General features: G+C 35.4%; 1 protein-coding gene across 1 annotated transcript in view; it reads left to right on the top strand.

Moving 5' to 3' along the window:
* Positions 1 to 26,426, top strand: part of RP1 (RP1 axonemal microtubule associated) — a gene marked incomplete at both ends in the record, with an annotated part of 175,464 nt that overhangs the window by 137,560 nt on the left and 11,478 nt on the right. Inside the window, 7 exons of the mRNA XM_082044556.1 lie at positions 3,132 to 3,373; positions 6,478 to 6,604; positions 8,266 to 8,414; positions 19,081 to 19,288; positions 21,216 to 21,275; positions 21,576 to 21,754; positions 22,299 to 22,521. Of these exons, the coding sequence (XP_081900682.1) occupies positions 3,132 to 3,373; positions 6,478 to 6,604; positions 8,266 to 8,414; positions 19,081 to 19,288; positions 21,216 to 21,275; positions 21,576 to 21,754; positions 22,299 to 22,521 (1,188 nt within the window). The remainder of the gene's footprint in view (positions 1 to 3,131; positions 3,374 to 6,477; positions 6,605 to 8,265; positions 8,415 to 19,080; positions 19,289 to 21,215; positions 21,276 to 21,575; positions 21,755 to 22,298; positions 22,522 to 26,426) is intronic.

Below are 26,426 nucleotides of genomic sequence, written 5' to 3'. Positions count from 1 at the left end.
AACAGGAATGAAATTATTGGAAATCATCAAATCTGGAATGCAAATGGAACTTTGAGTTTCATCTAGTCAAACAGTGCCAACCAAAGGAGTCATTAGCTTAGAATATTGAAGGAATTAGGAAATGAAGTGTCAGATCTTGTAGCAAAGATTTCAAATAATTTTATAAAGAGAATAGGTAAAACTTGAAAACGGCAAAGGTAATAACTCCATCTAAAAACCAGAAAGCATAATTTAGGTGAATATAGACCTAATCATGAATCACAAGCAACCCCTTATAACATGCTTTGAAGAATAGTTAAGATAATAGAAGCAAATAGGAAATGAGATAGAATACGTTATGGCTTCATTAGACTCTAAAAGAAATTTGATAGTCTTTAGAAATATTTTCCAGTAAGAGAAACACAATGATATCTAATTTGTCTAAATTTCAGTGCTGAATTTATTTGCTTTATAGGAAAATTATTAGGTAATAATAAGAAACTGAAAAATAGCATAAAATGAAGACTTGTAAACAGCTGGATATTGGACAATGAACATGCTGATGAAATCTGTTGGTGCTACAAAGCTGGGATACTGTCAGGAGGATGAAGAGGTTGTCTGATAAACTTTGGGAGCTGGAGCAAAACAATTGAACTGAGTTCTGAGGCTCAAAGCTTGAATACAATTAGGTGTAAAACAAACTAAATATTTGAACTCTTAATTCTGCTACAGGTTCCTAATTTCCATTTATTGTATTAGGAAATTACTAAGAGTCTAAAACTGTTACTAGGTCTATATTCCCATGTTTTATCATGATTTCTGCTACAAGATTTCATCAACAGGATATGGCTAGGAGAGATACCTGGGTTTTGATGATCACAGGGTAATTTCTGAGACAGTAATGTGATGTAGCCATGGGTAAAGTAACTGTGACTTCACAGTGTATGTAGGCATTATCAGTGAAGACAGAAAGGAATTAATACCACTACAGAGAAACAGTGATATTTCACTGGGAATGCTGTGTGCAATTGTGGTTACCTCTGTCCAGAAGGCCAGGTTCAAGCTGGAATAGTAGTAAAAAAGATGATGACTGGGAATATGGCAAGTTTTTGTTGTGAAAAGATATGGAATAAAAAAGTTGATATATTCAGACTAACAAATTAAACACTCAAAAGAGACATAGTTGTGATCTATCAAATTAAAAGTAGCTTACACATCAAGGAGCAAAAGAGTTTTCTAAGCTAACAAGTAAAGTTGTAAAAACAAATGGGTTTCAAGAGTCCATAAATGCCACTCTGTGAGAATTAGAAGATTTCTAAGAAAGAAAGAATTTTTAGCATAGCTCTCTTCTAGACTTACCTAAAGAGAAGTAAAGAAGCTTAATGTAGCTGCTTTTAAACTGGATCTTGGCAAATATATCAGAGATTATAAAATATACTTAACGTGTAATAGCAGCTTATTGTGCTGTATGATCTAACAGAGATAGTTCTTCCATTCAGTGTTCCTAGGCAGTTATACATTGATAGTTTAAAGGGTTAGTATAATGTTTCAGTACTTAAAGGTTAAAAAAATCTTGGATTATGTCACATGGAAAGTGAAGAATTTTCATTTTATTTCAATTTTTTCATGGATATCATTGGTTTCATTTCTACTAAATATTCATAGATGTGAAAATAGTAGCTATTTAAGATTATCCATAAAGCCATAATATCTGAAGTTATTTTACATTATTTTAAAGATAGTGAGTGCTAATTTTTTACCTTCCCCAAGTCCTGAATTTATAGCACAGAGTTTCACTTGTTCTAAAGTAATAAAGCTGTATTTGCATTAGTTTATAGTAGGAGATAAAGATTTTCCTGTTGTGGTTAGAAAGACACACCTTACAAGACTAGGGACATAAACTCAGAAAATCACAGTTTCTGTTACTCCAAGTAAAATACCTTGTTTTACAAAATAGCTAATCAAAATTATTAAATCCATACTCTGCCTCACTTTGCATAAGCAGATCTAAGTTATCTTAATTAAAAAATGGTCATGTTCCATTTTGCACCAATCCATATGACCAAAGACACTCTGTAGGACTAATGACTTCTTTAAAATTAAAAACATGGTTTTGATCACCCTGAATTTTCCGTATATTTTAAGACGAATGAATGTGTTAAGGCTAGCTAAATCAGTGGGATTTTTTTTATGGGCACAACTTTCTCATCCTGAAAACTGTCTTGTTGATTGGGATTTTTACTAGATATCTGTTCAGTGTAGCATTACAGAAGTTACTCAAGACGCCACCTGATATCAATCTGCAGTCCTTATGAGCTTCACATGACTGTCAATTCTTTTAGAAAATACTAAGTCCTCAAACCAGATCTTTACTTTGAACATGAGCTACTATTCCTTTTCAATATATCTCTCTTTTTTTATATGTTTTATTTTTTGAAAAGTAGAACTTCTGTGTTTGAGCATTTTCTGTGTCCCTAAAATAGGCAAATCCATGTGCTATTGTATAGGACTATTTTAAATCTCTTACCAAACATCACTTCTTAACAGATGAAATTGACAAAGTTTTGTACTTTGCTGGCATGATATTTTTGGTGAATTGTGATAAAAACATCACATATCAAGCTCTGAACCAGTTTATCCCATCAGCATCTTGTTATAGAATATATGCAGCAAATTTTGACATTCTAGTTTAAGTAGCTTCTCAAAAAGTTAAAATGAAAAAAATACCCTCTCTAGACCACAGACAAATATGATAACTAGTACTATCTAGTAGAAAATACTGCTTTTGAGTGGTGATTAGTGAGAAAAAAAATAAAATCATCAGAGGAGACATCTATGAGGGGAAATACTCAACAGATTGGCATGGCTCATCATAAGTGTCTAATATAGAACTGGCAGTCTTATCTGCACAGTGCTGCTGGGCTGGCCCATCTCTCAAGGAAGGGCTGTCACTGCGGAAGGGCTGGTGTCCAAATCCGCTTCATCACTAAATCAATGACATTGAATGAACCTATTAAGTGCCAATATTTTAGCTAGTCCAAAGGTAGGAATGGGTGGCTAGCCACTCGCTAACTCAGCCTGTTACAAATTGCTGTCTTATTTTGGATATTCAACAAACCCATTATGTTTCTTCTACTGCTTTGTTTCAACAGGGACTTGGAATGTCTTTGTCACAACTAGTGATGTTTCTTCTAGTTCTGTGAATCCTAAAATGTCTTTAACTGTATGTGGTGAAAAAGGTACCAGTACCTCAGTCATATTCCCCAAAGGATCTCTTAAGAAAAAGGAGATTTATGAGACTTCAGTTGAACTAAATAAGAAATTCAACACTATATTCAAAGTTCGCCTAGAAATTGAAGAAGCTGGAGAAGGAGAGACTTGGCATTGCCGTGAGGTAAAAAATAAAACTAAGGCAATTATAGATTAAGTATTTATTGTAAAATTCTCCTTTCTGCACCTCTCCCCATATTCTGTGGCTATTGTTTGCAATTTCCAGTTCCATCTGAAATTACATAATTTTTAATTTACAAAAGCAAGCTCATCTGGTAACAGCACTTGTAGAGTGATGACATCAGAGACTGCTCAAAATGTTTATTACAATAGCTATGGACAACAAAGATCTTGTAAACTTACATGGATATCTGGAGGGCATTTATACAGATGTGCCATCATCTATATATCTCTTTTCAGAACTGTAGCCACTGGCACACATCGCAGTATTTACATAACTTCAAATTGGCTGTTACATGTTATAGATCCAGTGATCCAAGGCAAATAATTAAGCCAGACACTAGGAATGCCCTTTGATGAAAATATCTGCCTTTAAAGTTGGCATATGAAAAAAAGAAGTGAATAGTAAAAGTGACAATCTTTCTTCTGATGTCCAAGATGCTGAAGCTAAAATCTGACATCACACTGAAATTGCTGTGACACTTCACTATACAAAAAATGTCTTTATCTTCTTATGTTGCCAAAATAAAAAGAAGCCTAACTGAAAGAATCATCTTTCAAATTGCAGACACACTTTTGCCCATTAATATTTGTATTTTGTTCTCATTAAAAACTGGTGAAAAAAAAAATTTCCTGTCCAATACATGCTATTAGTGACATGAGCTCCCTGACATTTGACCGGTAGGCAGGCTGTTAATTTCATCTTGGTAGCCAGATGAAGCAGTCATCTAACAAATCTATTGATAAAATTTAGACTGCTTCTTGGATATTGTAGGAGACAGTGGATCACAGTAAAGATTTCAGAATGGAAACTCGGCAGCTGAAAACAGTGATATCTGTTAGCCTACTTTACTTAATTAGCTCAGAACAATGACTCAAAGCTGACTTATAAAAAAAACTCATTATCATTTATAAAGGTAAAGAAAGGATGCATATTTATGTTAGGTAGGATTAAAAAAAGAAAAAAAAATATAATTTTCCCTGCTTTGGGGTACATGCAAATTATTGGGGGTTTAGGAAAACATTTCCTTTTTTATTCCATGGATTTTGTAGCAGAAGTGATTGAATCCTCATGTTGTGGTTGAACCTGGCAGACAGTCAAACACCACACAGCTGCTCGCTCACTCCACCCCAGTGGGATGGGGGAGAGAATTAAAAAAAAAAGAAGAGAAAGTCCTGGGTTAAGATAAAGACAGTTTAATAGAACAGAAAGGGGAAATAACACTAATTGACAACAGTAACAACAACAATAATAATAATGACAACAACAATAATAGTAGAATACACAAAACAAGTGATGCACAATGCAATTGCTCACCACTCACTAACTGATGCCCATCCCATCCCTGAGCAGCTGTTGCCTCCTCCCAGCCAACTAGTCACAGTTTATATAATGAACATGATGTCATATGGTATGGAATATCCCTTTGGCCGGTTTGGGCCAGCTGTCCTGGATGTGTCTCCTTCCAGCTCCTTGTGCACCACCAGCTGGCAGAGCACAGGAAGCTGAAGAGTCTTTGACTTAGTGTAAGCACTACCTAGCAGCAACCAACACATCAGTGTGTCGTCATCAACATTATTCTCATACTGAATCCAAAACACAGCACTAGGAAGAAAATTAACTCTATCCCAGCCTAAAGAAGGACACCTTGTATGAAATAACTAGGTTGACATAAGAGGTTGTGGATAATATCTGTTATTAAAGACAGGTTATCAGTCTATTTACACTGCTGGTTAGAACCAGAATGGTAATTTTTATGCTATTTTATTTTGATTTTAAAAGATTGGACTTCACAGAGAGTCTGAGATTTCCCTCTTCTGTCACAGGTAAATGCAGGTGCAGTTGGTTGAATTCCATATTTAGATTCAGAATTCACTTTTAAAATCATAACTGCAAAATAATTATCTTGATGTTTTTAAGAAAATTGAAATAATTATACAATAATGTCCAGAACAAAATTAAGATATGTTTGATTTCTGAAGCATATAATAGTTAACACCTTTATTTTTGCTTCTTTCACTTTTTGAAGAAATAAAGCATAGTAAATGAAATCTGATTTTCAAGAAACTGTTCAGGAATGCAGATGTTACTATGAAAGGGAAATCGTATTAACATACTTTATACTTAATTTAAAAATATTTTCGATATCTCTGTCATAATGAAAAATAATAGGAGTCTTTTGAAGACACAAATAAAGCTGCCATCTCCCAGTGACAATTGCTTACCAAAGATGGTTGAGCTGGGTTAAGCGTTTGGTCATTTTAATGAGATTGGTCATGAAGAAACAAATGAGTGAATTTTCTGTGCCCTTTTCAAAGCAGGATTATTTCCTGCAATATATTTTCAAATGTTTTGTCTGATCCAGCTTTAAGTTGTTTCAAAAAGGGGACTTTATCTCTTTAGTGTAGCAGATAGTATCATAGTGTAAGACAACTCATTATTATAATATGTTTCCTTATAGGAAGATTAAAATCCTTAGCTCAGGATCACACTTTTATTAGTTTATAAACAGAATTTCATAGAGATTAAAAATATTTAGCAACACACTCCATATATTCTTATGATACACATGTATAGGCATATATACACACCATAAAATTTTCTTAAGTTCTGTTTTTCAGTTTTTCCCAGAAGCAGTTCATTTTCTTTCTCTGTTACTTAGAATGAGAAAACATTCTGCAATGAAAAATGTTGTGGCATATTGACATTTCTCACAAGCTGAAATAGGCGTATCAACGCTTCTTTTTCTTCCATATGCTGGATGACTAGTCTATGTAAAAGAACTTTTTGAACCATCCCTATTATTTTTTCCCTTACTATAGTTTCTACAGCAGTAATATTAACAACACTTTAATTATTTTTAATTGGGAAAAACATCTATTCCCTCTCTTTTAAGAGGCCACTTGCAAAAGCATTTAAAAATGTTTTTATTTTTCCTTTTTAATATTGAGATTATGTGTCATGGCTGTTTAATAGTATGTCTTTTGCTTTAGCTTTCATTAGAGCACAACAGATGCTGAAGGTATTTCTTTTTGCTCTTTCCTAAGGTAAAGCTTCAACACAAAGAAAGCGAAAATGTTCTGGAATTTCCCTTTTGTCACAACTTTGCAGATGAAGAAGGAGGGAGAGTGGTTGAGCTTCCAGTTCTCACAGTCGGCTCTCCTTTTCCAACAGGTTTGTCCCAGATCAGAAACACTGGAAAAGGTTTGGTCAGTGATAATGCCTAAAATTTTCAGAGTAGTCCAAGGGATTTGGCAGATACTTTGTACTCATTTTAGCCAGTGATGTTTGGCTGGGCTCAATCCACTCCAGTGATTAAAAAAAAATAAAAATCTCAGTCCCTGTAAAAGAGCATTGTGCATTCAAGTCTGATTGATATCAGTTGACACATAGAAGAGCAAGCATGCTGCACTGAAAATATTTAAAAAGTTTTGAACAGTTCAGGTTTTTTTCTTAATAATATGATTTGGTTCTCTCCCAGAGGAAACACAGGAAATCCAGAAGAAATAACTCTCATACTGTATAAGAAGGAGATTCATGGCTCATCTGTTTTTGTTCCTAGAATTTCAGCCATTCTTTTTCTGTGACCTAGCAAATATATGTCATGAAACTCCTTCATGCAAGTTGGACTTTAATCACCTCCAGACTGGATTATTTTAGTTTGTTCTGTGTTTCTTAAGAGGTTTTATAACCAAAGTAAATGAAGAATGGAAGAGCTCTTGTCCTAAATGGATATTCTACCATGAGAATATCCCAATCTCCCCCAACTGTTTCCCAGGATTTAAGAGTTTAGATCAATAGTTCAAATAATCTATGCATTTCTTGCCTCATCTGCTGTGCTTTCAAAGCTTGTCTCGAATAAAACACTTAGGCAGAAGCTCCTTGAATTAAGAAGAGTACTCCTGGGGTATTCCCTGGGAAGGATCATTGTCTTTTAAAGAAGTGTGTTCATTTATTTTTTTCTGCTCTTGTTGTGTTGTGGGGTTTTTTTGTTTGTTTTATTTGCTGTTGTTGTTGCTATTTTGGTTTTTGTTTGTTTGTTTTCTGGAAGAGCACAGATATTTAAATCTTTACAAATGCCACTCCTCTTTCCAAGGAGCATTCAACGTGAGGACAGATACTGTTTTCTTTACCTTCTCCCCGTATTTTTTTCTCTTTTTCAACTGAATGTTTTTGGGGATGCAGCTTCTTTCTTATTTTGGGGGCCAGTGTGTTATGCATTTCTCTGGGCGTACAAACAGATACTTAACATAAACAATCACCCAAGAAATGTTCAGCTGAAGAGTTTAAGTAAGATGATGTGTTGGAGAACATGACATTTCTGGAAAATTGCTGCTGAGGCCAATAACTGCAGCCACTGACTGAACGACCATCCAGAGGAAATACAAAAGTTGCCATCTTTCTGACAGAGTTCAGCTTCGTTTGAACTCTGTAAAGATCAGAGCAGAGATGTGTTTTCTGAGTAATTTAGTATCATCCATAGACTGCGAACTGTTTCGTAGGACTGTTACATATTTGAATGCATGCAAGGGTGTGGTAATTATTTACATGTTTTTATAATGATTTGTGATGTGTTTATTTTTCTTTCATTTTCTCCTCTGCCTGTGTTTCAGGCTCACTTACAAACAATTTATCTTATTTCTTAGAACAGTGGTTCTTAAATTATAAGTACAATGCTTTTGTGTGCTTTTCTTAGTAATATAGTATAGTTTGGCCTTTTGATCACTCTGGGCAGGACAAAAAATTAAAATATAATAGTAGTAATTTCTTAAATAACTTAATATTTTTTTAACTGATTAAGCTTTGATAAACCTTTGATCTCTTTTTCCCAACAGTGAAAAGCTATGTTCTCTATATCACTACGGGAGCATCCCCTGGGTCAGGAACAGATGCAGATGTGTATGTCATGCTGCAAGGTCTGTTAGGAGATACTGGCAGAAGAAAATTAATCAGAAAAGGAGATGATAATTTCACTAAAGGAAAGGTATACTTAGAATTTCTGCATGATACTTTTCACATTTAGAACTCAATCCAATTCACGTGGACTTAATGGGAGTAGAATAGAGTCTATGAAGTTCAGTTTGCAATGCTCTGATTGTAAGTACACATGTATTGACATCTCCCTCTATCTTATGTGGGAAATACTGATGCTTTTATAGCTGTTGCTAACAATACTGACAAGTGAAAAAGTGACTATATCAAGTGCTTTTAGGTTCAATTTTGCAAATATTGAAGGTCTTCAGTGGCAGGCCAGTGGTTTTCCTGTGTACTTGCTTGACAATAGAGCTATAAAGATACTCAGTTTCCTTTAATACTTCTTTTCTTCCCATGCCATTCTTCAGGCTAAAAGGTCGTTTCTCTGGCTTTTGCCAGTCTACTCCTCAGTCCGGCTCTTGATCTCTCTCCAGACAGTCAACAACTACCCTCTAGTTTTCTTAGGTCTACCATTCACTCGTTGTACAGGCGTGTCTTGAAGCTCATAAATGTAGAGCAGTCAAAGACCAGCACAGCTGCTGGAGATGCATTTGCTTGTAGCCTTGTCAGTATAAACAGAAGTTAGAGGGAATTTGGTTACTGAATGTGCTGCAGAAATGTGGGAAGATTAAAGCAAAATGTATGTTTTTGACATAAATCCTGGTCCCTGTTGGAGGTTTGCGATAGCGGGTATGAAATTTTCAGCTAAAAAGGTCACTAGATTTTTTAAACATGGAATAAACAAAATGTTCATGTTTTGTGCAGATCTTAATTTGAAAACAAATTTGAAGATTAAAACAATTTAACAAACATTCTGAAATAAACATCTATTACAGAAAATTTGTGTTGGAATAGTTCAAGTTTAGAAAAAGAAACACCAAAACACCAGTTTCTCACAACCAGAAATGCTGAGCATATTTTACGATAGACAGTGCTACCTGTCTTTCTTATAGTGTGTGCACTCTTCTACCTCTCTGAAATCTCATTGAATACTGTGACTATGATATTCTAACCTTCTGTCTCCCTTTTGGATTAGAAATATCATGCAGTAAACTGTTTCCTTCTGGTGGTGTTGGCTGCCAAACAAATAAGAGTTTCTCTAAGCAAACGAGCTTGCAGATCACTTTCAATGGGTGGCCAAAGCAGAGGCATGATATATGGGATTAGGAGGAGCTCATCCTCTAACTACCCCCAGCCTCATGAATTGAGTGGTAGTGGAAGGGGGCTGGATTTTGTGCACTTGAAATGCTTATTCATAAGAAAAGTGAGAGAGTTTAAATCTTTGTTTTTAAGGGGCAAACCACTTGTAGATTAGGATATTCAGTTTTGATAAGGGCATATTTGTCTTCCCTAATGTTGAAATCCAATTATTTATTGATAAACTGTGTCACTGGGTTTTAGATCTGCAGTCTTTTTGTCCTCATGGAGTAAAGTTAGTTTAAGGTAAGTTTTACTAGATTTCTTCTTAAATCATAATTCCACAAATGAGCAATCTGATTTCTAGACTGGTAGTTTTTAAAGAAGAGGGACCAGGGATGCACATCCAGATATGTTGCCTAACAGAACAGAAATGAACTACAAAGATTCACAACCTGAAGGGTGTTTTTATAGTATTTGTGTCTACTTCAGCAAGGCACAGAATTTTTCTGTTTTACAGAATAAGAGGCAGACCTGGCATGTACCCATCTCTTCATTACTTATTTGACATTTTACATGAGCAGTGTGTGAATGTAACACAATATCCTTATATTTCTAAAAGTAGATATCAGCATAAAAATATTTTAGGGCTCTAAGAAGAAAGTTCTTGTAGATGAGTAATGAAGAAACACAGAAAAGTCTTGGTTCACTTGTTGTTCAGTGAAAATAGAGGTATTTGGTTAATTGACAAAGTGTAAATTGATTCTGCAAGCAAGACTCCTGCCTTTGCAGCAACATTTTGTTCGTGACATGTTTTGGAAATTACCCAATGTTTTCCTCCCTTTTTAAGTAACTCCAAAAAGACTCTCAAGTGTAGAATGTCTCTTTTCATACCAACCCAATCACATATTGTGTCAAGCACCCCTGCAGTCAGAGAATCTGGACTTGGTGGTTTGAAGGATTTTGTAGTATAACAGACACAGAATTTGCATTCAGAATCTTAACAGTTGTTCTGACATTTTAAAACGTGCTTTTCCGTGTGATAATTTTCCCCCTGACTATACAGTAACAGCTAGTGAACTGGAACAGTGTTTCTGTTAGAAATCACATCAAAATACGGTGTTAATCTCACAGAATGTCAGGACTGTTACAAAGAATGGTTTAGCAATGCAGAAATACATAGAATTGTTGAAATATGCAGGGGACTTTGCAGTGGATTGGAGATATTATTCTATCATTTAAGAGGTCTGTTATTTACATGAGCTGAGTTACATGATAGTAAAAGACTGAACTAGCTTCTTATATCTGAAAGGTTGATTTATGTCTATCCAAAGTCCTTACACCTGTGAAACCATCAGAGAACTGGTAGATGAAGTAGTGTCCATGGTATTATTAATTCACCAGTAAGCTCCCTGTAGCTCACCTCAAGTCTAAGAGAGTAGCACCATCATTGAGAGATCTCAGCTTCTGATGATCTACTCAGACAAATGAATGTGAGGAGCAGTGCTGCAAGAATTGTATTCTTTCCAATTGCTATGACATTGATGCCTTGTTTAATGTTCTTCTAAAAACGGCAAGGATAGACAAAGCAATTTCAGCACACTTCATGCAGTTCAGCTTTCATGAAATCCTAATAGTATTTATTCATACTTCATGAGTCAGTTTAAGTCTGATAAATGATACCCACTACAAACACTATCTTGAACGAAGTATACTCAGAACAGACATTCTGTAAAAAACAGGGCTGAGTTTTGTGAAATCCTTATGGTATCTCAATATTGCTTCTGGCACCTAACATTTTTCAGCGAATGAAATTCTTTGTGCTTCTTTATATGGTCTTTGATAGAGTTGCTGTGTGCTCTGTCATATGGCTGTGAGTTATCAACAAATTTCCTCTTTGAGAATGCGGCTTTTTTCAGATCAGTTCCACCAAAGCCAGTAAACTACACCGAGTATGTTATGACTGATATTTAAGTATTTTAATCTCAGTATGTTGAAAGTGCCCAGTATTTTAAGAAGTCTAAGGTACTGGAGCATTAAAATCTCTGTGAATTTTTACTTCATTCTATTAGTTGTTGAAAAGATATATCCTTTATCCTGCCCTATATTTAGACCAACTGCTCAGGTTGGTACCATGGTAACTGCGGCACATACAAAAATTCTCAGTGAGAGATGACTGTTGGTGTTCGGTATCAGTACTCACAGATTAAGCATTGACAATTAAACAAACAAAAAAAAACTTCAGGAAAAAATCCATATGTGCCAGAATACACTAAGAAGGACCAGAATGTGGGACAGTGCACTGTGGCAGCTAGTGGGAAGTCAATACTTGTCTGCAGCATCCACATCCCATCACATCTAGAATGCTACTATTTTGTAACTCCAGATAAACCTTCTCTTATGGAAAGGATACCTGACATAATGATTAACTAATTGCAAAATGCCATTGATCCAAATGTATTAATCATAGTGGTAGGCCTCTGGCCAGGTTATTGTAGTACAGAAGTGAATCTGGTCATCCAAATTATTCATATGGAAACTAGGAAAATGTGGAATTCCATCCCAGTGAATGGTGGATGTTGTCAGAAACTGTGAGGAGAAAATCAGAAAGAAAGAACATAACTAAAGCTTTATATAAACCTAGGAGACAGTGGCAAATTTCTGAACCATATGCAGTTGTCAGTGATACCTCCAGGATGGTATTCCCTGGTCAATAGTTTCAGTCAGCAACAGATTTATAGAAGGCAGAGCTAGAATATGCCATTGCAATCACCCAGTTTGCCTCTATGATAGCGGCCAATGGATTAGAGCTGTGTGAATAATTCATTTTGATTTCCAGACATATTCTTGCAGGTCAAGAAAAAATGTAAAACTTAGTTGCCAAAAATTAAAAATTGGATAAAATTGGATAAAATTAATTAACACACAAAAAAAATTTCTAGGAGGGGCAGCTTTCTTTCTATATATAGAGCTCAAACATAAATTACATCAATTACGTTTCTAAAGATGAAATGCATCTCACTTAGCTTTAGCTGCCTGTACTGTACACATTAGTTCTAATGTGATAGTTTGAGCTTCTTCTGCAGAAAGGGAGTGAAGCAGAAGCTCCCAGGAGGTGGCTACCTTATCTTAATTAACCAATTGTCTGACTATAGACTTATGTTAGATAGGAAAAGTTGTGTGAGTGAATTCTATGCCACATTTTTTTCATTTTTTAATAAACAAGGTAATTTTAAAACAAAATACAGCTGACTTTATTAACTTGATTTATCAAAAAAAAAAAAAAAAGAAGTTATGGTCAATCCAAGTCTGCATTTTTCAGTAAATGAAATATTCAGCCATTTTCCTCAATGCAATAAGAGCTGAATTAACATCAATTTACACAGTTTAGAAAATATATCTAACTCAGAATGAATGCCTTCCAGTGATGAAGTGCTCATCTAGTTGGAAAATTGTTTCAAAGTTTACATATTCTTCTCTTTAAAAAAAAAAAAATTAAAATCACACTATTTTCTGTCAAAATAACTTCTAGGAACTAAATTTTGTCACGCTTTTGACTGTTAGCCTGGATAGCTCTCTCATACCAAATTTCTTTTGCCTTTGACTGTATTTATGACATTAAGCAATAAGTATGCCTTTGACAAGTTAAATAGATTAAGCTGCTTGAATCACTGGAAGGCAGGCTTTCCAGTGATTTAACTCTCACAAATCTTTTCAGAGAACTCTTCAATTTAGCACCCTATTTCTTCAAGTGTCATAAATAGCAATTATTTTTGCATCATCTCTAAAATCTTGTTTTCTTCCAGTTAAACATTAAAAAGCATAAGCTTATCAACTGGCCTCACTACAATGAAATGTGCTTGAAAATATTCTCCTTTTACAGCTGCATTTGGAAACTTACCAGTTAGACACATTATTATCTCATTATCAGCCAGGTTGAGCCCATGTAAGAATCATCTGAATACTGTGTTATAGTGTCTTAATCAAAATATTATACAATCATATACATTACTAAAGTTGAAAAAAAATACATCCACCCTATTTTCTTTGCCTGTCAAACCAGATCTCAAACTTGGTGTATTATTAAATCAGTCCAACAATCAGGTTGCGTCAGATTGGTTTGAATTTGTCCAAAGTGATGTCTGTCTGTCTCTTTCTTTTATATTTTTCTTTTCTATTTTTCTATTTTTCTATTTTTCTATTTTTCTATTTTTCTATTTTTCTATTTTTCTTTTATCTTTTTCCCTTTCCTTTCCTTCTCTCCTCTCCTCTCCTCTCCTCTCCTCTCCTCTCCTCTCCTCTCCTCTCCTCTCCTCTCCTCTCCTCTCCTCTCCTCTCCTCTCCTCTCCTCTCCTCTCCTCTCCTCTCCTCTCCTCTCCTCTCCTCTCCTCTCCTCTCCTCGATATTTCTGTTGTGTACTATGATGCATGTTTACAGATTTGGATGTGGCTAATGATCTTGGTTGCTGTGGCAGTCCTTCTGCATTTTATCAAATGTGTTTTACTTGAAGTCTGATTGTCTTCACAAGTTACTTGAGTGGTCATAGCTGCTGTTTATTATAATGTACCACCATTCTTTCTTCTATTGCTGTTCTATGCATACAAATCCTGTTTCAATAAGATTCAGTTGCAGTTATACTAAGCAAATTAACATAAGGTCAGTTCAGGGCAAACTTTTTTTTTTTTTTTTTTTTACTTTCTCTATTCTTTCATTTATTCTTCGTGAATCTTTTTGAAGATGGATGAACCATGATAACTCCAGGTTATAAGAAACCTCTAATTATGCATTCAGTGTAGTTTAAATTATTTTTTGCATGTAAAGATAAAGTTTTTAAATTATTTTCTGATGAGAATTTAACATAAAACAAAAACATGCTTGCAAAAATACGTGAATTTAGAAGGAAGTTAGGGGTTGGCTTTTTCAGATGCATGGAAAAACCTATTTTTAAAGAAGTGTTTGTACAGAACACAGATTACAAGATGCTGAGGTCACATTCAGATGCACTGTTCATCCTTCCACTGAGCAGGTCCAAGACAGTGCTCCTATCATTGCTTGTTGTCGCTGCTGCTTACCACCTGATGTTTCCACTCCTTAAGTCTGTTGGCACAGTGACATACAACCACTCTGTCCAAATGTTTATTTAATTTAAGCAATTAATATTGTTGATAATTTTGGCTTTTACACTTGGTTAATCTTTATAAAATTTGGCTGGAGAGAAGATGATTGTGTAGCTGTGCTGGCACAGCTGAAAAGGAGATAATCTCCATCTAAGGGAAGGTTGTGATATGACAAGCATTTGGGACAGGGCAGAGGTGTTCAGGTCAGAGCAACTGGAAGAGCCCATTGGACCACAATCTGAAGTGTGATGTCTCAGCAAAAGTTGTTTTTCCCCTTTGTTTCCTGCTACAGGAATATTAGGACATAGTTTCTGTTTTCATTTTTCAGTGTTACAGGGGCCTTTATTTTGCCTCCTAGTGGGAGCTAAAACTCTTTTTTCTTCAGTGGAGTTTCTCCAGATTAATGAGTGAGATCAAAATAATCAGGCAGCAAATCAATATGTTTGCTAAGCTTAATAGAAAAGGTCCTTTATCTAGGCACTCTAACTCCTTTTCCAATAAAAGCCTATTAAAATGATAGCAACATTAGCAGAATGGGAAATCACTTATGCATACAGGTTGATGAAGTTAAGCATATGGTGTGTCTTGACTTGCCATTTTCAGTTCTGCTGGGAATATCGTCATTAACCAACCATTAAGTCTCAATACTGAGCCTATAAAATGATTGGCATTTAGAAAGGTAAATATTGCATAGTGACTGTTCAAATGCTTCTTCTGTTACAAGAGCTATTGCAACTGCTACACACAGTGATATGTTGCCAGCACTGACAGTGAAGAGTACTGAATGAAACCAAACTACTGCATCATAGATTTACAGGAAATCCTCAGAACATGGGTCCTAGGATTTAAAAAAAAAAAAAAGGCAGGGGTTACTGGCATGATTGTTTTTAAGGAATTTTTCAATGCTTATTTTTCTTATCCAAGAAATATTGAAAGTGTCAATTCTGGTTTTGCTAGGGGAACTCTTCTGGGTCACAGAGGACATATGGCTCTCACATTGTCAGTCTCAACTACTCAGCCTTGGAGAAAATCTTTCTTTCTCCAGACAATGTTTGTTGTGAAAATTTAGTGGGCTGTACACATGCACAAATTGTTTTAAGACTATTCTGAGAAAATCCAATATAAGCTCTGCTGAATTAAACCATGTGTATTATTAACAATATTTAACATTACTTTCTCCATTCAAACCTAATTTGCTACTAGTAACTAAAAAACAATTAGCATTTTTTCCCTAAGGGAAAATGAAAAAGAAAAGTTTTATATTCCATAGGTTTACCTATCTTCTGTGTATTTTCTCCCTCTTTCTCTTTTTGCAAAAAAGAATTAAGCTTCCAGTAACTTAAAAGGTACCTGTTTGTAAATCAGATAAGAGTATTGTCTCACACACAGGACCTGTCAACAACTCCAATATTTCCTATGTGGTCTGAAATTAATCCACAAAAATATCAGCTAAATTATTCATAATTATTCAATTTCTTAACATTGTAATGAAATATCTCTCATAATCTGCTTGCAAGGAGAAAAGTGGATTAAATATGGCAAATTGTCTCTAGCAAGTTGTTCATCTAGCTCTCACAATTATAGTTGCTGCTCTTTATTCTTTTTTGGTCCCTTGGCTACAATAAAGTTCATTACACCACATAGATTTTCAAATGTACACATGAAGAGAAAATGTGATCTTGTCTGTGAAGTGAGTTTACCCAATTGTCACAATTCCTAGTCTAGTTAGTGTTTTTTCAACTTGCAGTTTATTAGATGGCTGAATCATCTGCAAATTTCTCCATGGACTTCAAAGACTTTACATGTTCTAAAATGGGCTCATTAAAATTGCGTGTTAGCAAATGATGAAGTAGTTTGTCTAATGCGAATGAAAAATCAAAGTTTTCGCAAACGTTTGTTCAGCTAAAATATACTTATTTTCAGAGGAAAAAGAATTTGGAAGATTTTTCATGCTTTACCTATACATAAAAACTTGTTGTTACCTGTGGCTGGATTATCCAAGTTATTAATAACTCCCAGTACATGCTGCACCTGAGAAATTAGGTGCTTTCAGAAACACCACAACCAGGGGAATTGTTTACAAATACTTTTGCTGATAATGTGTGATTTTCTAGCTTTATAGAGTTTACTGTCAAGCTTAGCGCAAATTAACCCCACTGTCCTGGAGACAGCATAAGCCTAGAAGTCTGCAGAATATCGTCTGTATTTTTCCTTTATTCTTAACTCTTTTCCAAAAGTAGATCACTGACAGCAGATTTTTGGAGATGCTGATGATAATGTCATCAAATTAGTCATCCTCTGGAAAACTCTTTTCTCTTAAAAAGAAATCTGTTCTAACAAGTATTCTAATCTGACAAAAACTTCCTCGTATGTTTCCAAGAAAATAAATCTTGCATTAATATTTATTTATTTATTTCATATTTATTTAATAACAGAGATGGGGTCTGTATGTTTCTTAGTTTATTTGTGGTTTTCACCCATCTTCTAGCCCTGTGTATTTAATAAGTGTAACAAGACGTTCTATTTTATGCAAGCATGGTGCTGTAACTTTACCAATCTAATTAAAGATACAAAAAAGCAGTGATCAATCTCATATCACAATTAAGGTAAATTAAGAGTTCAGACTAATGGTATTCAATCATCAAATTGGTCCAAAAAGTAATAAAATGTAACTGTAGTGTTGGCACTAAGCATTACTTTTTTGACTTAACTATGGTAAATGTGGAGTCTCTTTCCCTGCAGTCCTACACTCCATCTAGATTTTCAGCCCTAGCAATGTATTTGTTCTGCTGCCAAAGGACATCATTATTCTGAGAACTCTCATTTCCACCTCATGCTTTTGCTGGTCTAAATCCACTGAGCATCTAATAACCTTGACTCATCATAAGGAAGTATTGCTATTCAAGTGCCTCTTTAACACTTTTTCCTTAAAATCGTTGCCAGCTTGCTGTTCTCATTTTCCCCTTTCACATGATAACCCATGGGTGACAATGCAGGTGTGATGGTTAGATGATGCACTACAGCAATTTTTGAACAACATTACCTTTCAGCCTAGAAGAAACCACAGAGTAATTCAATTACAGGTTAGCGATTATTTTTAGGAAATTAAAGGTGTAGTTCACAAATATACAAATTTGCATGTACATATATTAATAAAAAATGGGAAGGAAAAGTTAAAGGTAACCCATCATGTCCAGAGCTGAAGAAAAATTTTGAAATGTTTCTATATGTTTCTGTTTCCGGGTATTCCTTTTTTTTTTTTTTTTTTTTAATGGGTGATCATATATTATCTGCAATTTCAAGCTCAATGTTTTAACTTATGGTGCAAGTTGCAACCTGGTCAGGCTGGTCAAATTGGTGACACAAATCTTTCATCAGTTCTTCACCTGGAAAACCTTTCCAGAGAAGACATAGGCCTTTGGCTGATGTGGCAAGAGAACTGCTTCTGTTTCATCTTTGCGCAATCCTTTGAATAAGGATTGCTGCCCTCTTGCTCTGGCTGAGCAACTTCAGAGCAAAGTAGGTTGAGAAGACTTCTCAGGACTCAGGTGGTTTTGATCATTATTGCAATACAGTCTCTTCAAAAACAACTTTACATCTGTAAATCTTGCTGGAATTTCTGTCACAAATAACACTAGATTTTACCAGTTATCAACTCTAAAAGAAATGAGATGATAATTCATAAATCTATAAAGGAAAACAGGTAGAGGGTCTCTATGCCAAGAAATTAATCTCTGCTTTCCAGCTGAGGAAGTGGGTGTAAAAAAGCTGAAATCACATGTTCTGAAAATGGTTAATGTCTGACATCTCACCATTTTCTTTGGGGATATTACTTCAGTGTTCTCAACATTTAAAAATATTGTGGACTTTTTTAACCAACAAAAAATAGTAGAAATCACTTAAACATAACTTCATATAAAATTTTTCCTTAAATTCAATTACTCTTATTAAAACTAATCCTACAAGTATTAATTCAAATCTGAGGCCAAGTTTGTCATTCTTTCCTAAGATAATAAAATACCTTTCTGTGATATTCACTGCTGCCCTTCTCATTCCCTGCATTTCATCCCTCAAAAGGGAGGTCTGAGGGTCTATTTTGTTAAGAGATGTTTAAAATGGTATCCCTGTAAATCATTAAATGTGAAATTTGGGAAGGAAAAATCTCTCAGGAAGTGAGCATAAGCAACTGAACAATCTGTATGGGGAACAGGTGCTTTAATGCTAAATTGCAGAACCACAAAGGGAATTCTGCTTAATGCAGTAGTTTAGAATCTTTAGATTTGTCACCTCTGATTCTGTTGGTGTTTACTAAATTGGTGAGAAAAAAAAATCCCAATTTTCCTCTTTCATACTTCAAAATACACTGTTAACTTAGTTTGAGGTTTCTGTTTATATATGTCTTTTTGATTCTGAATTTTTCAGGTGGATGTTTTTCAAGTAGAAGCAGTAGATCTTGGGACTCTGCAAAGGATGGTGGTTGAAAAAGGGAAAGGCTTTGCCTGGTTTCTGGAGAAGATTATTGTAAAAGACTCAGCAGCTTCAGGGACAGAAACATTATTTATGGCTCAAACATGGCTAAAAGACAGACGTGATGGAAAAAGAACTGCCTCAGTAACTCTGAATGTCACAGGTCAATTTTATCTTTAAACTGTCATTTGTGAAGATATTCGTTCCAAACTGCAGAATGCAGCTGTGTGATTTGCTGCTATAAACAAGTTGTGCTTTAAAATATTCCAGTAGAACATTTTCATTATAATGGGAATTAGTGTGTCTGAACACTATTGTTTTTTAGTACTTTTTAATAACCACTATTTCTGCTTTGTTACTTCAGATTTACAGTGGCATAAATGGCAACAAATTTGGCCTATTCTCTGCACAAATTGCTGCCTCTACAAGCCTGAGTTCTAGTTTGCCACTTACAAACACTTTTTTTAAGCTTCAAATACTTCTGCCAGCTACTTGCCAGGCAGAGTGAAAGTGTGGTAAATACTAGGGTAAACTGAAAAAGCCATTAAAATGGCTCAATTGTATTCAAGAAGACTGTTTTACTTTATTTATGCCACACTGTTTGGATAGCTTTTGCCAGAAACTGGACATAATTTTGGCTGATACTGTGTGTGTAATCAGTGCACAGAGGAGCAGTTTTGACACCTGTGCCTGTGACCTTTGTACAGACAAGAAGGGAACGTCCAGCCTCCCTCCCTGTGCTGTGGTTTAAATACAAACCCCATCTCATGTTCCAGCCGAGAGGGAACCACAGCACAGCCCAACCAGCTCAGACAACCAAAGTCTAGTGTGTACTTTCAATAATGATGTATTTCTTATTGTCCTGCCCCTAAGGGAAGTAAATAAACAGCATAGGTGAGTCCTTAGATTACAGAAAATATTCTAGTTCTTTTCCTCCTAACTCCTTGGGCATTTCTGCTTGCAATAGTGGCATTGGTATGATGATGCTTGTCCAGCAACAGCCTATTGAGACAGAGTAGAATTCCAGTGCAACCCATTTGACAGGCTGAGCAAGCTGGGGTTGTTCAGCCTGGAGAAGAGATGGCTTTTGGGAGACCTTATAGCAGCATTTCAGTACCTAAAGGGGGCCCAGAAGAAAGGTGGAGAGGGACTTTTCACAGAGTTTGGAGTGATAGGGCAAGGGGTAATGGCTTTAAACTAAAAGAGGGTTTGAGCAACCTGGTCTAGAAGAAGGTGTCCCTGCCCATGGCAGGGAGGTTGGAACTAGATGATCTTCAAGGTTCCTTCCAACCCAAACCATTCGAGGATTCTATGATTTCCTCTGCTTTAGCATCTCTAAACTCTTTCATTTGAAAACCAGAAAGAAAAGGGAGAAGGTTTTATTGTACAAAAGCCAATAATTTCAGCTTTGTTTTAGATTGTATGTTGGGAATTTTCTGAATAAAATATAGCAATATTTAGTGTATTTAAGGCCATATAACATGGTTTTATTCAAATTAAAAAAAAAAAAAAAAGTTTATATTTCTACCAGAATGTATTGATTTGGCAGAAGATGAAATTGTTCCTGTGGGTTTTATTGTACAATAACTGGCAAATCCAGACTTGGTTGTGATCTCAAACAAGGTTTTCCATCTTTGGTTCAGGAGTCCATCTAATGTTTACTAGAGTTTTGGTCTGTATCAAGTCCTGTTGAAATCAATGGGAGCTGATATCAATGGGAGCTGCTATCAATGGGAGAAACATCAGCACTTAAAATGTACATTAAAAACATGCAATTACTTCTGATTCATCCAGAGCATAAATTGTATAAATGAAACAGAAATGCTTTAAAATGAAAAATACTTGAATCTTCATGTTACAACCATTTCATAGTAAAGAGATAGCTCTAGAGTTAATTCATTAAATAGTATGATATGTAGGAGATGATGCTTAAGTAGAAAATCACATTGTACACTTCCTAGTTAAATCTTTAATCTAAATTATATAATATTGAGTCAATTACCTCACTAGAGATGAATACAGGTATTTATTATCATTTAGACACTGTTTTACAAAAGTATTAATTTGGTCTTCAATCTTTCTTTAATTAGAAATTCAGGAGACGAGGAACACTTCTGAATGGCTGTTAGGAAACGAGCAACTGAATTCAGGTATAGCTTCTTCCATTGCATCAACTTTTTAATTCATTAATAATGTGAGAATATTTTCATCATAATACATCCTTATACTTACTAGTACTGAAAATATTTTCCCCTTTGTAATAGTAAGAAGTGGCAGTATACTTTAGGGAGCTGACTGGAACCCAGAAGAAGTGCTTGCATATTAATGGTCCCCATGTAGACTAAGACACGTCTATGGAATTTTATCTCAGGTGCTTGGCTAACATATGAAAACAGAAACACCTTTAATATTTTTTTTCCCTTTTTATTTTCCTTATTTTATTCATTCAGAAGGGAGATGGAGAATTTATTTCACAAAACACCAAGAAGAAACAAAAGAAGACTTTGAGAAGTTGTCAGAAAATATATCCAATTTGGTTATGGTTTTTTATGGAAGAAACAGCAAGTCAAATCTGGTTTCCATGGAAAACAAACTGGAATATCAGGCTAAGAACCAAATAACATATGATGTAAAATAATATATAGATTTGTCTACATTAAAATTTTCTTTGAGTTTCCTTTTAAAGAGAAATAATCATGTAGTGCTGTGAATATTGGAGATATTATTGTTTAAATATTCAAGAAAAGCAGTACCAAAATTTTCAGTCGTACATCAAACTTCATTTTTAGTTTTTGGCTTTCTCAAGTTTGTGATGATCAAGCATATATATATATATATTTGTCAACAAATAGTCATAGTTAATAAAGCATATCCAATTAAATGGCTTTAAGTATTCACATTTAGAAATCAGTGCAGTATGTAATTTGAATTTGATAGAATAATTACAATGAATGCCTCTGGAGTATAAAGCTAAAATTTCCGTAAGTGCTTACAGTCAATCTGGTTCTGCTGCCTTTGAACTCAATGGGACTTTTAGCACTAAGAGAGAGGCAAGTGGGGCTTGGTCCATGCTGACCCCTTTAGAGAAAACTTCCTCTCTTCCTGTAAATTAGCTTTGCATTTAACTACATATCTCCATTTGGATGCCAACTCATTGTTTTCTTGCTTCCTAGATACATTTACCATCTGATTTGGGAACACTTTATAAAGTGAGACTCGGTCTCCAGAGTTCGGAAAACAGCATCTCCCAATTGTTTCTTCGTCACTTTAAAATGCAGAACACATCAACCCTGGATACCTTTAGTCTCACCATAAATAAAACACTTCCTCTTTCTCTTAATGGAGACAGATGGATTGAATTCCCTATAGAGTGGCCATTAAAAGAAGCACTTTCTGGTAGGTATAAATCTACTTTAAAGCAGTAGAGTGGTCCAGGAAGTTAACATGTCCTAATATTACAACTGAAACCTTTATCAAAACAGAACATTTTATTGTTTTTATTTAATGATTCATAAAGTCTGGATAAAAATTTAAACTGTATGGAGGAAAATACTATCCACCCAGCTTAATTTCTGTATCATAAAGTGAGAAATGCAATATTCATTTGATTGCACAGAACCATTATTATATGCTACAGAGAACAACTTATAAGAAATATCCCTTTTTTGCAATATAGTAATATTTCTATTCTCCTTCATTTAGTCCTCAGATGCTCATATTACTGACATTAACAACATGATTTTTATAGCTCATTTTCTATTAAGCGATTTATTTTGCTTGCAAATTCCAAAGATTCTCAGTAAATAACAGCTTAAAACTACATATAAGCAGTTACCTTTATGCACTCCAAATATTTATTCCTGTTAAAATTATCTCAACAATTGTCTTACATGTCACCTTTGTTAAGCAAAATAAAATAAACCCTTTCACCTAAAATCCACTGTATCTTCCATATGCTTCTAATGTGATGCCTATTGAATGCCATCAGATGACAGAACAGTTATCAATTTAATAAACACACCAAATAATGATACTTAATATTAAAATGATTTGTGCCTGAGTTTTGTGAAGGAAACAAATGAGTTACCTGAGGAAAGCAGAGGTCAGTTCCTTGAAAGTGAGCTGAAGTAGGTGTTAAACGAACTAACCCAATATGCTTTGGATTGGAATTTATGGCCCATTTTCAGTGAGGTGTTTGCATGTGTCTAAATGTAAACATGCAAGTAATCCCAGTAGAATTAACAGGAGGGCTTTTTTGCATACTTTGGCTGCAAGTGAAAATTTAAATTTTGTATTTAGGCTTTAGATTTTATATTGCTTAGAACTGTTTTTTCACTTAAAGGCTTGCACAGGATGGGCACAGAACAGTGCTCAATGGCTTTCACCTTCTAGAAACCAGACTGAAACAAAGAGGGCCTTCAGATTAGCATAAAGCACATGAGTGTGCCAAAGACTGATTGCTGTCACATGCAGAAGTATTTAGGGTACACATAGAAGCACACAGAAATGGTGACACATAGATGCAGCATGGATGATAAATGAGCAGTGAGACTGGAACCCTCATGACCTTGGTTCTGAGTTCGGCTCTGCCACTGACCTCTTGGTTGAAAAAAACACTTCCTCTCCCTTTGCTTCTTTTTAATTTTTTTTTTCTTCCCCCCCTTGTTTTTCTTTTTTAATATTTTCCTTCTTTGTGCATACTTGGAGATCAAGAGACAAAGAATCACACCCACACAATATAATAGGTATTATATTACCTATTTATTTAGGTAAAAGAACAAACAAACAAAATAGCTCATCTCTGTTTCATTTATTTCTTTCCACACGTGCTCTGGAAGTCTTCAAGGAGGGATTTGTAACCAGAGTGAAGAAAAAAGCTAGGACAGTGAAAAAGCATATTCCCTCAAATCTTTTCCATTTTATGTCCAAGAGAGCTTGAAGCAGCTCCACAGCAGGTGGCACACATGGAGTTCAAAGTGATCTTTCGTGCATATACTTTCTTGAAATTTATTGTGCAAAACAGATCTGTTTCTCTGTCAGCTTTCTAGATCTAATTTATTTTCTCCTTGGTTTCCTTTTTCTCAGCTAAAAGCAAAATCAGTATTTTGTTAATTGGAATGGAAAGCAGCTGATCATAATCACCTTAACCAGAAGTCATGTGCTGTTAAATTTCAGATGCAGCGCTGTCATTCATAGAGTGCCTTAGTATTTCATCTCTTACTTATCTTTTCCTTTTTTTATTCTGTACTTCAGACTGTGGTGAAGCATATGCTAATGGCTACTTGAAACCATCAAAACGCAGTTGATAAAATACATTGCAGACCCTTGAGATCTGGCTGTGCACACACATGCCTTTGGGTGTATTAATGGGGAGAGGCCTCCAGCTGAGTATATACATAAATAGTTTCTCTTCACTGTACCTTTCTTTGAGATGCATACACCTCAGGAATCCCCAAGGATGAAACAACGCTCTCGCTTTCTCACATACAGGGTTGTACAGAAGATTAATTTTGCACTATTGTAGCTTTTAAGGCAAGATAATGAAATTGCAAAAAGGTGAAATAAAAAAATTATTATGTGACTTTCAAATAGCTGATTATTTCCACAAAGTTAACACAGAGCCAGAATTCACACTGAGATTAGGAAATCATTAGAATTTTATTAAATTAATGGAATTGTAACATTCATGTATGTGTTATCCTTATTTCATGTAACTTCAGAGATTTCCTTTCATCTTTCCTCTCTCCAATCTATTCAGTACACTAGAGCTAAAAGTTTACTTGCCCACATTTGCCCTGTGGTGGTCTGATCCCACTACCTGAACAAAGACCATAATTTAAACATTTTAGTCCTCTTTTCTTGTTTACATTAGTCTCCTTCAATTGCCCTTCTTTGTACTCTGCCAGTTCTATCCACTGTGTAATCTGATAAAAAGTTCATTCAACTCAGTCTCCAGTTGACTACAGTGTGTCAGGGCCATGATAAATCAACAGATCTTACTTGCCTTGGCTAAGACTCACCTGGAACCTCCAGCCATGATGGGCATAGGATGTCCACTTAAGATCATGCCTGAGCTATATCAGACACACATTTGTCTCTAGTCCTCTCTCTGACCCTTTCTTCTGGATGAACCTTGGACCTATGTTGTAGCCTTATTTTCAGTCCTGTTTTTGACCCTTTTTCCTGCTGCTCCTGTCTCGATCACCAGGATGGATCTGAGATCTTTTTCATTGTCTGCTGCATCTGAGACTGTTGGCAGCTCTGCCTGCCACATGCAGGTACTGCAGAACTGTCCCCTGGTCAGTGAGGGCACTACCTGTGCTGGAGTCGTGCTCAGGTCCTCTCTCATCTACCCTCCTGGGACAGTCACACTGTTGCTGTCACACTGTTGCTGCTCTCTGACATGGTGATCCAGGAAACAAACCTTCACACGTAATCTTTTCACTTTTATTTTGGACTGGTCCAGCCTTACTTCTCAAATTTCAGATCTGGGAGACTGTGGTCAGTTAAACAGAGGTCAATTAAAATAAAAAGAGGTCACTTAGGAAATCAGAGGTATATCTAAAAATAGCATTGCACAGATTTCTTTGCTCTGTGTAGTGACCCACTCACTGCATTGCATCCCTGACCAAATATATTGTTTTCTCTCCTGATTCTTCATCTTGGTCGTAACACCACCCACTGTATTCCATGCAGTCCTTGTATTTAATCTTTTCTCTTATTTCTTACCATGCCATGATTTGTTGTTCCTCAGGCAGCATCAATTTTTGATTCCCATTTTAAACTCAGCTGTATCCTCAAGTCCTTAGGCTTTTACTAAGTTTTACCTTTCTAGGTAAAACTAAATACGTTTTTGTCACTATGGTTTTCTTTCCATGCACCTGCTCAACTGCAGCAGGCATGCAACAAGGGTCTGTTCTCTACTCTTGCTGATGCTGGGAAAAGAAGCAAGCTTGATAGAAGAGAGCTGGTTCTTGTACTGAACTTAGTATTTTATATGATCTTTAGATTTGAAAGCTGATGATAAGAGCTTGATACTTTACCTGGACTTTGTCTTCTTGACGTTCAAAGAACACAGATAATCTGTTTGTACACAAAGTCCTGTATGGGATAGGTGTCTCACTGGTCTGGGCTCTGAGCCACATTCAACAGAAGTTTTCTGCAAGGTCAAGGTTCGTCCCCTTCTATCAGACTGTTTACAGGAATAAAAAGGAGGTGATGGGTAGTAAATTAAAAGAGGTAAATATTCAGAACTGTCACATCATTTGTTTCTATGAGTAAAATATAAATGAATATAAACA

This window comes from Streptopelia decaocto, assembly GCF_964273445.1.
Source record: "Streptopelia decaocto genome assembly, chromosome: 2".
Classification (NCBI taxonomy): domain Eukaryota; kingdom Metazoa; phylum Chordata; class Aves; order Columbiformes; family Columbidae; genus Streptopelia; species Streptopelia decaocto.
The sequence above is the reverse complement of the archived record's forward strand: the minus strand, read 5'-3'. Positions and strand labels throughout refer to the sequence as shown.